The sequence below is a fragment of the Capsicum annuum genome, chromosome 7 (assembly GCF_002878395.1).
Source record: "Capsicum annuum cultivar UCD-10X-F1 chromosome 7, UCD10Xv1.1, whole genome shotgun sequence".
NCBI lineage: Eukaryota > Viridiplantae > Streptophyta > Magnoliopsida > Solanales > Solanaceae > Capsicum > Capsicum annuum.
The window spans coordinates 185,343,065-185,357,875 of record NC_061117.1 but is presented as its reverse complement, the minus strand read 5'-3'; the positions used below and the strand labels follow the sequence as shown (position 1 = coordinate 185,357,875).

The following is a 14,811-nucleotide window of genomic DNA, read 5'->3' as shown; positions in this document are numbered from 1 at the left end:
CTTAGTGTCACCTACTTAATTACTAATCCTATTTTTCATTCTCGGGTGAAACATATGGAAATCGATTTTAATTTTTTTCGTGACAGGGTTCGTGCGAAGAGCTTATCAGTTAGATATGTGAGTTCTCATGGTCAAGTGGCCGATGCTCTTACCAAGCCTCTGTCCAAGGTCCGATATCTGGAATTGAAGTGCAAGTTGACAGTTGTTCCAGTTCCTACTCAACTTGAGGGTGTGTGTAAGGATAATGTAAAGTAGGTGTTCGAGTGAACGTCTATTTGTATATAGTTGTTTATTACTAGAACTTTACTTGAATGAGTCGTGCAGTTGTTTTAAGTTAAGAGTCCTTAGCAGTAATGACTTTGGAGTCTTATTCTTCAAGACACTCATGTATATATATATATATATATATATATATATATATATATTTTGATGTAACAACGTAATGAAGTGTAATGCTGAATACATATATTTTACATATGCATGTTCCAACTTTCTTTGCACAAGGGGATAAAACAATAATCATGTCAGAACAGAAAATAAGCACTCTTCTTGAACTTTTATTCATGAAATAATGTTACATATCACAATAGGTGGAGAGAAAAGCCACTGATGACTTAATTTCAACATGTTTAGCAACCTTTAGTACCTACCATAGTACATAATACTCAGCAGGCTTTTTTCACAGATGTGAGTGAACCAGATGAGAAACTCACAGAATCATACTTTTGGAAAATGTAAGCCACAATCAAAGAAGCAGTAAGAGTAACCGCATCCTTAGCAGCACATTGCTTGTTTGATTCAGTAGGTCTCCCAGTCTGTGGACCATTAGACCAAAACAAATAATTCAGCAATTCTTTCCCTTTCTCCTTTGTAAACCTCTCCAACATAAACTTTTCAGGTTCATCAAACACCTTTGGATCTTTCATCACTAATGGCTGGTAACCACAAAGAAGTTCACCTTTCTTGATTTCGTAAACTGAATCATGTGAACTGAGCATGAAGTCTTTCCTTGCTCTTGCATATTGACTTGGCACTGGTGGGCTTAGCCTAAGTGATTCATAAACAAAAGACTGAACCAGTTCCATTTCTTTTACACTCTCAAAACTCAAGTTTTCTTGATTTGTCCCAACTTTTTCCCTCACTTCTTTTCTCAGTTTCTCTTGCATCTCAGCATTTTTCTCGTCTCCAAGGTTTCCCAGAAGGGTTGGCAAGAAAATGGTGAAACCACCAAAAGCATTGAATCCAAGAATGAACAAAAGGTTATGAATGGCTTCTTGTTCAGTTAGCTGAAAGTCTGTTTGTGCCCTCGTTAACACTTCCTTAGCTTCACTTTTCACAAACTTAATGAGTTTTTCGTAACCTCCACGGACAAGAAAATAGGGGTATGAAAAAGAGTGGACGAAGATTTCTTCAAGGGGTTGAAGAACACCAATGCTAACAGTAGGTGCTAGTTGAATAGCTAGCCATGCATCAAGATAGGCGAAGCCAGAGTTGGCTATCTCCGGTGAGGCTGATGGATCGGCCCCGAGGAAAGTTAAGGAGAAGAAGTTGAAGAGGAATTTTTGCAATGCAGGGAGAAGAGAAGCTGATTTGGATTTTGAAAGATCTGATTCAAAAGTTCCGAACAGTGTATCAAGTTCTTTAACTAGTGTAGGCACCCATGTCTTTGAACTTCTTTTTAGGATGTCCAATGAAAAGTTCTTAATCTGCAAATTAAAATTATACCAAAAAACAAAAAAAAAATTGTAGAAGAATTTTTCAGTTCATTTTCTATAAAACAAAGTAAGAGGAAGAGTTAGAACAAATGAGTAACTAATCAACTTGCTAGCATATTGTTTATCGCCAAGGCAGTCAAGTGCGCGAATTATCTTGCCATCCGGCAGGGGTGTGATGTGCAAAGTCTATATTGACATGAGTCGAGGTTGACTTGGTGACTGATTTTACAGTCCGAATATGCGATGACATAATCAATATAAGTTACACAAAAACAACAATTTAACTCGATGCTTGGGCATAAGGTGCAGAAATATTTAATTTTTAATAATAAAATTAGCATGTTAAATACATTAAACTGTGACGTTGTAGAAGATAATTTACAGTCGTATAAAATTCAAAGAAATAGAAGTAATAAAATTGTTTAACTAGCAATAATTAATGCTTGCATACTTTTGTTCTAAATCACCAAATTATATATTATGGGAAAACATACTCTTATTGTATATATAAGTAATAACTGTTAAATGAATAAAATAAAACTTAAAACACGATATTTTTAGACATATTGGGTAAACAATTCAAGGTGTAAAGCGCACAGCGACATTTTACACAGAAGATGTTTTGGTTAGGGAGTAACGTCCATATTTGGTTGGTTAAAATTTTCGAAAGATTTTTTTCAAAGAAAAAAAGTTCCTTTAAAATTAAAAAAAAAATAACTTTATTAGTGGAAGTAGAAAAAAGATAAATTAAACAAGTGATATTGTCTTCCCCACCCTCCAACACACCTCATATTTACCTCATCCTCTCAGCCCTCTATCCCCGCCAGTCACACGCCTGACCCCACCCTTACATTTTATAACATTTATCTAAATTATAAATAAATATTTTTAAAATTATATTTTTTACTTATATGCCATCCACAAAAATAAATAAATAGATCGATTATTTTTCTTAAAAACATTTTCCCTCCTACCGACACCCCCATAAACCGAATGGTACAATATACAAAGGACAAATGTTGTCATATCAAGGCAATTAGCCGGCCACACAAGACAAATCATGAACAGTCGAGCTGTTTTGTTTTTTTGAAACATAAATCATTTCTGATAAATAAAAAAAAATCTACGCCTAAAGGAGATATTTTCACATTAATAGACCATGTGTTGAATGTGGATGCTAAGACTTTGCTGTTTCACTGAAATGTCAATTCACATGTTATCTACTCCCCCAATAATGTGAGGATATATAAGATAGATCACAAAACAAATTAGAGAGTTGGCCCAATAGTAGCTTTAGGACGATATGCACATGATATTGTGGTCCTTGATATATAATTACCATAAGATCACGTAATTAATAACTAGTAAGATGAAAGTGATTTCTTTATGATAATGAGGCACTATCCAACTTAAAATCATCAAATGTTGTGATAGAATGAATAACAATTATTTATTATAATCGAAGATTTGGAATTTGAATTCTAGTCTTGACAGGAGCATCGAGAATAGAAAAATCTCGACAGAGAATGTTCCTTCCTTTTGATAGATTTAACGCAAGACAAGAATCCAACTAATTGAAGCATCAAATTGTGACTCGTAGAATAAAAAAAAAAGAATTTACCTAACTCCAAACTTTGAATTTAGATTGAACAATTTGAAATTTTTTATTGTCCTCGACTTAAAAGCTTCTCAAGATTAGGTAGCTTTGATTGGATTTGTGAAAGGATCAAAGTGGATTGAGTTAATAAATAAGTAAGTTCAAAGTAATTTGAAATAAAATGAGCTACAAAAGGGTCATATTTCAACCCGCTTAATTCTTATAAAATTTTAGTTTTTTTTTTTTATTTGATAATGTTTTTTTTCATTATGGTTATATAAAATTATATCAAATAAAAAAAAGGATTTTTCTAAAAATATTTTAACAAGATCTTTACAAGTCAATTTGATTTATATATCAATCCAACTTATAGATGAGTGAAAGTAAATTGAACTATAATTAGCTGAACTAATAAACGGACAAATCATTTAATCCACACAAACTTAAAAGATTTTAACGGATCATATTTTCATAAATTAATTTTAACATTGACCAAGATATTTGTTTGATTGGTTATTTCAATTACTATAACATGTGATTAGATTGCATCCCTCTTAGCCACTAATAAAAAGAAAAAAATGTTGGGTTCAATAGGTGTGAATGAAAAATGGAGGGATACAATCTTTGAAGAAAAGATATACTGTTTTGGAAAAGGTGTGGCTGTTCAGATAATTGTGTCTGTTCAGCAACAGACACAATATTTCGAATGAACAAACATGACTCTTTCAAAGGATACACCTTTTCGGATGAACCTGCATTTATCCATAGGTTTAGGCATGAAAAATTTTCTGAAATAAAAACTTTTCTTGTCTTCAAAACATTCTTTGTGATCAATCAAATCGTTGAGTGAGTTCGACGAATCCAATTATTTGAGGTACCACTATAGTTGGATTGAAAGTCATTTCATCCTGGGAGAAAGATTCCAAAACCTCGGGTACAGTGAGGAAAATTATTCCTTAAGGACACTTCGTGAAGTTGGGGGACTTGGCTTTATATTTCTGTTTCATCTTAATTTCTGAAAAAATAAAACACACTTCTTAGAAAGATCACTTTGATCATGTGTTGAGGGTGTTTTTGTACTTCATAGTGTTTTTGTTTTGAACTTGAACTAGTATTGAAGTTATGCCTAAATATAGATTCTTATACCCGAAAACATCGAAGAATAACAATCTTAAGGAATAACCTTGAAAAAGAAAAAAAAATTGTTTTTTTTGGTGAAATTTTATTTACTAAAGGTTTTTTTTTTTTCGAAATCCGTATAGCTTATTTTTGGAGATTAAAGCTTTTAAGTTTTCTACTCCGCTTGAACTTAACTAGTGATTTGAAGAAATAAAATCTTCATCACAAGTTAAAGATCATTCGGTTGACGATTGGAAGTCAGATAAACTTCATCGTTAAACTAGAAACAAGAAGAAAACGACTGACAGTCAAATGCATGATGCTACAACTATGGCGGCAACTAGCATTGCCAAGACAAATCGAACAAATGCTCCGCAACCTATGACACCTGCAGAGAAGCCCAAAAAGTTTGCAGGCATTGACTTCAAAAGTTGACAGCAAAAGTTATTCTTTTACCTCACCACTCTATGTCTTCAAAGGTTCACTAGTGAGGATGCTCCTGAGGTACCCGAGGGAACCTCGGACAAAGAGCATTTCATAATTGAAAAGGCTTGGAAACACTCAGATTTCCTCTGCAGGAATTATATTTTGAGTGGTCTCCAAAACGACCTCTATAATGTTTACAGTGGAACTAAGACATTGAAGAAATTGTGGAGGGCACTAGAACGAAAATACAAGACAAAGGATGCGGAAATTAAGAAATTCTTCGTTGCAAGGTTCCTGAACTTTAAAATGATAGATAGCAAATCGGTTATCTCTCAAGTGCAGGAATTGTAAGTAATCATCCATGATCTCCTAGCGGAAGGTATATCTTTAAAAAATACCTTTATTGAACAAATTGAAAATGTTTTTAGTACTCACATAAACTGTTTTGTAGGTTTGATTGTGAATGATGCATTTCAAGTAGCAGCGATAATTGAGAAGCTACCACCTATGTGGAAAGACTTCAAAAACTTCTTGAAGCACAAACGCAAGGAGATGACTGTCGAAGATCTTATTATCAGACTGCGTATGAAGAGGATAATAAGACTGCCGAGAAAAGGTCAAAAGGAAATTCTGCAATTAATGGAGCGCATATTGTAGAAGATGATTAAAACAATTCTAAGAAAAGAAAGAAAATCAAACATGGAAGAAGTCAACCCAAGAAGAAATTCAAGGGAAAGTGCTTCAATTGTGGCAAGATTTGCCACAAGTCCACGGATTGTCGTGCCCCTAAGAAAGGCAAGAAAAAGGACCAAGCAAATATGATTGAGTCCAACAAAAAATATGATGATCTATGTGCTATGCTTTCAGAATGCAACTTGGTGGGGAATCCTCACGAATGGTGGATGGATTCTGGTGCCACCCGCCATGTTTGTGCCAACAAAGAGTTGTTTCGACGTTCGCTCCGACTCTAGTAGAAGAAATAATCTACATGGCTAATTCCGCTACTGCAAAAGTGGAAGGAACAAGAAAAGTGTGCTTGAAGATGACTTCTGGCAAAGTGTTGACACTTAACAATGTCTTGTATGTTCCGGAGTTGAGGAAGAACTTGATTTCAGTTTCACTTCTAGACAAGAACAGATTCAAATGTGTTTTTATTTTTGGAAAAATTGTACTTAGTAAAGGAGAAGTGTATGTAGGAAAAGGTTACCTCACTAAGGGTCTATTCAAAATGAATGCAATAAATGTTGAAATCAATAAAAGTTCAATTTCTTCTTACTTGCTTGAGTCTTACAATTTGTGGCATGGACGTTTAGGCCATGTTAATTACAAAACATTACGAAAACTGATTAACTTAGAAGTTTTGCCAAACTTTGCGTGCAATAAATCAAAGTGTCAAACGTGTGTGAAATTAAAGTATGCAAAGCATCCTTATAAGTCCGTTGAAAGGAATTCCAATTCCTTAGACTTAATACACATGTACACTGACATTTGTGATATGAAGTCAACACCATCACGTGGTGAAAAAAAGTATTTCATAACTTTTATTGATGCTTGCACTAGATATTGTTATGTCTACGTGCTAAGTAGTAAGGATGAAGCAATAGATGCGTTTAGATAATACAAAACTGAAGTTGAAAATCAGTTAGAGAAAAAGATCAAAATGATAAGAAGTGATAGGGGTGAAAAATATGAATCTCCCTTCGCCGAAATATGTGTAGAGAATGAAATTTTTCATCAAACTACGGCACCGTATTCACCTCAATATAATGGAATAGTGGAAAGGAAAAACCAAACTTTGAAGGAAATGACGAATGTCTTACTTATAAGTTTCGGTTTACTGCAAAACTTGTGGGGGGAGGCTATCCTTACAGCCAATCGTATACTCAACAGAGTTCTCCATGGTAAGAAACAATCAATTTCTTATGAAAAATGAAAAGGAGTGAAACCCAACTTGAAATATTTTAAGTGTGAAGATGTCTAGCAAAGGTTTAAGTTTCGATGCCCAAAAGGATTAAGATAGGACCTAAGACGGTGGATTGCATGTTCATAGGATATGCTAAAAGTAGTAAAGCATGTCGGTTTTTGGTTCATAAGTTCAAACATTTGAATATTAATGAAAATACGATAATTGAATCAGATAATGTTGAATTCTTTGAAAACATTTATCCGTATAAAACTGGACATGAACAGTCTAGTGGAGGATCTAAACGACCTCGATATGAGACAAGTGAGAATGTACATAATGAAGAAAATCCAAGACGTAGTACACGTCAAAGAACGTCAACTTGGTTTGGATCGGATTTTGTAACATTTCACTTTTCACTTAGAAAATGAGCCTCAAACATTTAAAGAGGTGATGTCGTCATCAGACTCATCCTTTTGAAAAGAGACAGTCAATAGTTAGATTGATTCAATCTTAAGCAACCATGCATGGGAATTAATTGATCTTCCTCCAGGAAATAAACCTTTAGGTTCTAAATGGATCTTCAAAAGGAAAAAATAAAAGTGGATGGTACTATTGACAAATACAAGGCAAGACTTGTAGTAAAAGACTTCAAACAAAAAGAAAGTCTTGATTACTTTGATACATACTCGCCAATAATAAGGATAATGTCGATTCAAATGTTAATTGCCTTGGCAACGGTATATGGTCTTGAAATCCATCAAATGTATATGAAAACTGCATTCCTAAATGGAGAATTAGAGGAAAAAATTTGCATGGAACAGCCTGAGGGTTTTGTGGTTCTAGAAAAAGAAAATAAGGTGTGTAAACTTGTTAAGTCACTTTATATACTAAAATAAGCACCTAAGTAATGACATGCAAAGTTTGACCAAATCATGTTGACAAACGAATTCAAGATAAATGAATGTAATAAATTTGTTTATATTAAAGACACTCCAAATCACCAAGTCATTGTGTATTTATATGTGGATGATATGTTGATCATCAGTAAAGACATTTCAGACATAAATGCAACGAAATGAATGCTCGAGAGCAAGTTCGATATGAAAAATCTTGGAGTTGCGGATGTGATTTTAGGAATAAGAATCCATAGAACTCCACAAGGGTTGACATTGTCACAGTCTCATTATATCAAAAATGTACTTAACGAATTCAAGTATATGGAATTTGGTATTGCCAAGACTCCATTGGATGTGAGCTTTGCACTTCGAAAAAATGAAGGTGAAAGTGACTAACAATTGGAGTACGCAAAAGTATTGGGATGTTTAATGTATATAATGAACTGTACACGACCAGACATAGCATGCGTTATTATTAAATTGAGTCGGTACACGAGTAATCCTAACAAAACTCATTGGATGGCAATGAAAAGAGTTTTGGGGTATCTAAAATACACTCAAGACTATGCCTTGCATTATAATAAATATCCCGCGGTACTTGAAGGATATAGTGATGCAAATTGGATCATTGGATTGAAAGAAGTAAAATCCACAAGTGGATATGTATTTACTATCGGTGGAGGATCAGTCTCTTGGAAATCATCCAAACAGACTTGTATTGCTCGCTCTACAGTGGAATCAGAATTTATCGCATTGGATAAAGTCAGTAAAGAAGCAGAATAGCTCCTAAATTTCTTGAAAGATATTTCTCATTGGCCCAAACCAGTGGCACCAGTATGTATACACTGTGATAACCAAACGGCAATAGGTAGGGCAGGGAGCATGATGTAAATGGTAAATCTCGTCATATACGACGAAGACATAATACCGTTAAGGAACTTCTCTCTAGTGAAATTATCACTATTGACTATGTGAAGTCAAAGGATAATGTGTTGGATCCACTTACAAAAGGCATATCTAGAGAAGGAGTGGAAAGGACATCTAAGGGAATGGGTTTAAGGCCTAAGACAAAACTCTACCTAACAGACTGGAGATCCCAAGAGCTAGATTCAAGGAGATCAAACAAAGTTGTGTCTGACAGGTTCAATATTGTCAATTACCTAACCCATTCTCATGATGTAGATAATATTTAGGAAACAAGGATAAGACTTAATGTGAAAGGTTTTTTAACGATTATCTAAATTTGGCAGATTTAACCAAATAGTTTAATCTATAGGATTAAACGTTTAGAAATCACCTATGTGAGGGCGAAGTGAAAGCTGCTTCAAGGAGAATGTTAGTAAAGGCCTATTCTCTAAGCTCTCATGAAAATGAGACGTGTTCATAGCTGAAAAGAACAAAATCGTGAAAACCATAAATGGTAAAAGGCTGATTCTGTGACATGTGTTGTCTAGGTGTACATTAAAGCTCGACAGTTCAATGATATCAAATCTACCGATTGACCGAGTGCATCCGATGCATGTTCACTACGGAAAGTTCAAAGGAAAACCCACTTATCCAGATGCAATCAGTCTTTGCTTGATGATCACATACTTGTCCGTAAAATTTTGGAAAAAAAAATAGTCATTCTCCATTCATGAGGGGATTGTTGGGTTCAATTGGTGTGAATGGAAAATGGAGGGACACAACCTTTGAGGAAAAGACATACTGTTTTGGAAAAGGTGTGACTGTTCAAATCGTTATGTCTGTTCAGAAAAAAATATAATATTTCGAATTAACAGACATGACTCTTCAAAAGGATACACCTTTTCGGATGAACCATTGCCACATTTCGGAATGGGCACTTGATGGCTATATAAACCTGCATTTATCCACAGGTTTAGGCATAAAAAATTTTCTGAAATAAAAACTCTTCTTGTCTTCAAAACATTCTTTGTGATCAATCAAATCGTTGAGTGAGTTCGACGAATTCAATTATTTGAGGTACCACTATAGTTGGATTGATAGTCATTTTATCCTGGGAGAAAGATTCCAAAACCTCGGGTACAGTGAGAAAAATTATTCCTTAATGACATTCCGTAAAGTCGGGGAACTTGGCTTTATATTTCTATTTCATTTTAATTTCAGAAAAAATAAAATACACTTCTTAAAAACATCACTTTGATCATGTGTTGAGAGTGTTTTTGTACTTCATAGTGTTCTTATTTTAAATTTAAACTAGTGTTAAAATTATTGTGCCTAAATATACATTCTTATATCTGAAAACATTAAAAATAACAAAAAGGACAAAACAGAGCTGATGCTCTAAAATTGAAAATGAAGGAAGAAGCCAATATATACATACATAAATAAATAGTTGGCATTGGCTATTCATGAAGCGCCAACTGTCGCTGTACCTATATGGGCCAACATACTACGGTCCTCCTTGTTCATCAATAAAGGTTCATTTCAAATCACAAAAGTAATTTTTCTTTTTCAAATTCTTTCTCTTTTCGTAATTACAATGTAAAAGAATTTTTATCTGACGTAAACTTTATGTAAATATATTGAAATTATATGTATCGATAAATATATATTATCAATTAAAATTGTATGATCAATTGTAGTTTGAAGCATTAATTATTATTTTTTTATAATAATTGTGTGTAAATTGACTTGAGCGCATTTGATTTATTTCGTCAAATGCTTATTACCTCCGACCAACATATATCAAGTAACTTTATCCACAAAATTTAAATAAAGTAAAAGAATTACCTGACATTTTTGTCTTGACAAGATTAGATCTCTAGTGTCCTCTATTTTGCATTAACTTTGTTGAAAGATGAGTTACACCCTTAAATTTATTAAATGTCAATATGGTTACTTATTTGGGATATTTAATTAAAAGAGATACGTGTTGAAAAAAAATAATTAAAAGAGATGCGTACTTGGAGTCCTTTTCTCTTTTAAATGGATTCAAGTTTTATTTCATAAAAAGGGATACTTGTAGTATAAAGAGTTTAATGAAGTTTGGCCTCATTTAACCTAAACTTAGAATTTAACCTAATGGATTACTTCTTCTTCAATCTCAACTCCCAAAAAAAAAAAAAAAAAAAAATCTATTAAAATAACTCTAGTTCTTTCACTGTATGTAGTTTATATTAAACTACCACAAGTTACTTAAATAATCACATATTACTATTTCAATAAACAAAAGAATGAGTTGTTTAAATAGTCAATGTTGTCTTCCCAACTCTTATCCTTCTTCCTCTCATGGAGAAAAGGGTGGGATCTTTTTTATATATTTGAGAAGTTATTAATATTTATGCATAATTGTTTAGTACTTACAATTTAAATCCCATATCCCTTAATCACCGGATCAACTAAGATCCTTTTTCTTAAAGAAAGATTAGAGGGTCTTTTCCCAAATATTTCCCTTATCAAACCATCTTTAACCTATCTTCTAAAATCTCGAAGTTGAACTCTAAATATATAACGACTCTATTCCAAACAGTTTTCATGACTAAACGAGGCTTAAAATTGCATAATTAGGCAAAAAACAAACAAGGAGAGGTAAAAGAAAAAAAAAACATACATACATACATACATACCTGAGTATGTTTAGGTTCAGAAGTATCAAGATAAGCACAAACACGCATATCACCAGTATAAACAACACTGGGCATGAAATCACCAACAAGCACATTAGCTTTCTCAACAATCTCCATATCAAATAGATGTGCAAATGACTTGACATCCAGTACCGCCACTACATTTGGATTTACACCCAAAAAAAATGGAAAACAAGGCGGTACATTCGTTCTGAATACCGTGCTGTTATACTTTTCGACTCTCTTGCTGAAGAAATCTGGGAGCTTTTGGAACCAGTTATAGTCTAATCGATCCCAAAGTGGCCCTAATAATGGAAACCCGTAGCTCCCTGGAATTTTACGTACGGGGAGAGATATTGGTGTAGCAGTTGATAGAGGAGCAGAGCTCATTATAGGTATCATTTTAATTTGTTGATATTTTTCTTGTGTAGTTGTTGTTTTATGAATATGTGCAGTTGATTGCTAGAGGGAGGCTAGAATAAGCATGTTTATATATTTGCAAGTGTGTGATATTTTTATGTCAACATCACAACTATAGTGTGTCATATTTTAATGTCAACATCACAACTATCATAGCAATGATTTTTTTTTTACTATGCGTGCATTTAGTAGGAAAGAAAATTTCCATGGAAAATGATTTCCTAGAAAGTGCTAGTTTTCTTGGAAAATAAGTAGGTCTTTACTCTTTTTTTTTTTTTTTTTTTTAGTGTTTGGTTAAGCAAGAAAATATTATCTTACGAGCAGTTATATGTTATCTAGCAAATCATTATGGAGGCGGGATGGGATGGGAGTGGAGGTTTGGGGGTGGCAGGATTGGGATGGTCAGGGGTTGGGGGTTTTGGATGGGTGGGGATGAGACAATAAATTTAAAATATTATTTGTGCAACTTATTTTTCTTATTTTCATAAGTAAAGTCATTTTGTGGATTTATTTTGCTCTCACCAACCAAACGATATGGACAAATTTAAAAACATTTTGTCGTAAATATTTTTTGGAGTCCCAAACACAGACTGTGTCTCACGTGCTAAGTAAATATGACTATAAAGAGGAAAAATAGAAACTTTTTCAACTTTATCCATTAACAAAGGGAGAAAAATGAGCTCAAACACCCTCTTAAGTTTTTAATTAGAAAAAAAGGATAAGTAGGTTCCACAATATTAAGTCGTACAGATTGAGAAGGAGACAATTAATCTTATTTAAAAAATTATAAATTTAATATCTAAATTTAAAGGCTGAAATCTTAAACGTGAGCTCCAGAACAAGGAAAGTACTATAGTAACCAGGTGTAAGGAGATATATCTTCAATGTGATGATGACTAGTAAAATGTAGACACTTGGACTGATGGAGCTGTTAGAGATCGTTTGGTTTATGGATAAGATGAGATATGATGAGATACCTTATGATTAAATTTATATCATGTTTTAGAAGATAAATAAATTAATTTTAAAGTTACAATCTCAGAATTATAATTTGGAGATAAATTTATCTGCAAATCAAATGATTTGGATTATTCAAGTTAATTATCACATCATCCCATTCTTATTTGGTCTTTCTACATATACTCACATATGAAATTATACGTTTGAATTTAGGCATGTATATTCACATTATTGTACATTTACTCACATATGGAATTATATGTTTGAATTTAAGCATGTATATTCACATTATTGTACATTTACTCACATATGAAATTATAAATTTGAATTTAAGCATGTATATTCACATTATTGAAGTGGTGGTCCTGTCGTAGCTTAGGACAAAATGTAAAAGCCAGGAGTTATGACACATTTCATAAAAAAATAAAATAAAATAAAACCTTTTAATTTTTAAAAGACATTCCACATAACAAAATTCCTAATATCTCTCATTATGTTTCATTTTAATCTTTCATCCCTTTTTATACCAAGATTGGAGAAAACGACAAAAATAGTATCTGTTATAGGTTTAAAATAGTCTCTCACGAACTGCTCGAGCAATTTTTATTTTTAAACTTGTTAAAAGTGAATAATTTTGATCTTCGTCGGATATTTATCGAATACTTATAGTTAAATTTATCGAAAATATGAAAATAAAAAAAATATTTAACAAAAACTCACATTTGAAAGTATAACAGTTTATATTACTTTTTATCTATTTTAAGAGTTTAGTGCAAGTTTTAAGGTACAAAAATATTTTTTTTGGTCCATTCTTTTGGGTTTGGTTTAACTTTTTATATTGCAATTTAGTAATTCTGATGGAAATTTTTGGTGCTTATGGTTTTCAAAGAAATTCTCAATTCTTATTAAGTTTAACATTTAGAGTTCGATAATTATGACAGAGACCAAAAGTATTATATTTGACTAATTTTGAAAATCAAAATGCTCAGATAATATTTAAAGAAATATTTTAAGCCTATTACCAAAAATAAGGGACATTTTTTGTCATTTTCTTCTCAAGATATAAGATTCTTCTAAATTGAGTAATTCATTTTTACAAACAACTTTGATGGCATCTTGGCCACTTAAAAATGTGTTTATTATCACTTTTCGCAAAACAAGTTATTCAACTTTAACACTAAAAATAAAAACATATAAATATCATTAATAATTGATTTTAACTTTTAAAGTGATATTCAACACTAGATGCTTTAATAACTTAGTTAAATGGTCCCTAACAAAATGGGCATACACTTTGGCGATAATGCATTACAATAACGGCTCGTTTGGTTTGAAAATAAGTTATACCGGAATTAGTTATGTTGGGATAAGTTATGCTGAAATTAATTGTGCCAGGGTAAGTTATGCTTGTATTATTTTTTAGTGGTTATTTGATTTGTGGTACTAAAAATAATATATAGTGCATTGTTTGTAAAAATATATTGTTTGTTTACAAAAATAACCCTCACTTTAGTTAATTATTTTTATGTTTGTATTTATATGGTTTTTGTTTGTACATCTCAGTAAAGTGCATCTCAACAATCCTTGTTTCAGTTTTGCTCAGGTTTTAATTTCTTAGTTCCAATTCTTTATTCCTAAAGTCATTTCTTTATTCCTAACTAATTAACAACTAGTATTTGATCTACTTAGTTGGGTAATTAGTTCTTGAGCCTATTTTCTTTCTTGTCCTTTTCTTTGTGTGCTTTTGTCATTTGTTTCTTAGATAACTTCTTTGAGTCAAGTCTTTTTACTCTTAATCTAGTCATATGTATTTTCTTCATCCCTTCAATCAAGTGTACTAAAGACAATGGGTGGAGCAACCCTTGATATCATCTTAGAGGCATTCCTAGAAATACGACAAGGTGTGAAGCAAATGACTGGAAGATTGTCACACATAAATGATAAGTTGTCCAGCATGAATGGTAGAATGGAAAGTATGGATTAGAAGAAAATATTGGAACCATTTAAAAGCCTCTTATTTTAAACCTCGACCCCATGCCCAAACTCCCTCAAGACTACCAAATATAAAACAAGTTCCACAAACTCTTGTTCGACCACACCAAACCAATTTAGTAAAGACACTTCCAACATTAGGCCTTTATTAGCCACTAACCACGACAATAGAATTTTACCTAGGATCACT

The 14,811-nt window shown here is 32.6% G+C and overlaps 1 protein-coding gene across 1 annotated transcript; it reads right to left on the bottom strand.

Annotated features, from left to right (window-relative positions):
- Positions 1 to 532: 532 nt before the first annotated feature.
- Positions 533 to 11,712, bottom strand: LOC107863949 (linolenate hydroperoxide lyase, chloroplastic). The gene is given in 2 exon segments (NM_001324881.1): positions 533 to 1,706; positions 11,250 to 11,712. Coding segments are annotated over 2 exon segments (1,443 nt in total). The 5' UTR covers positions 11,652 to 11,712; the 3' UTR covers positions 533 to 665.
- Between the last annotated feature and the right edge of the window lie 3,099 nt (positions 11,713 to 14,811).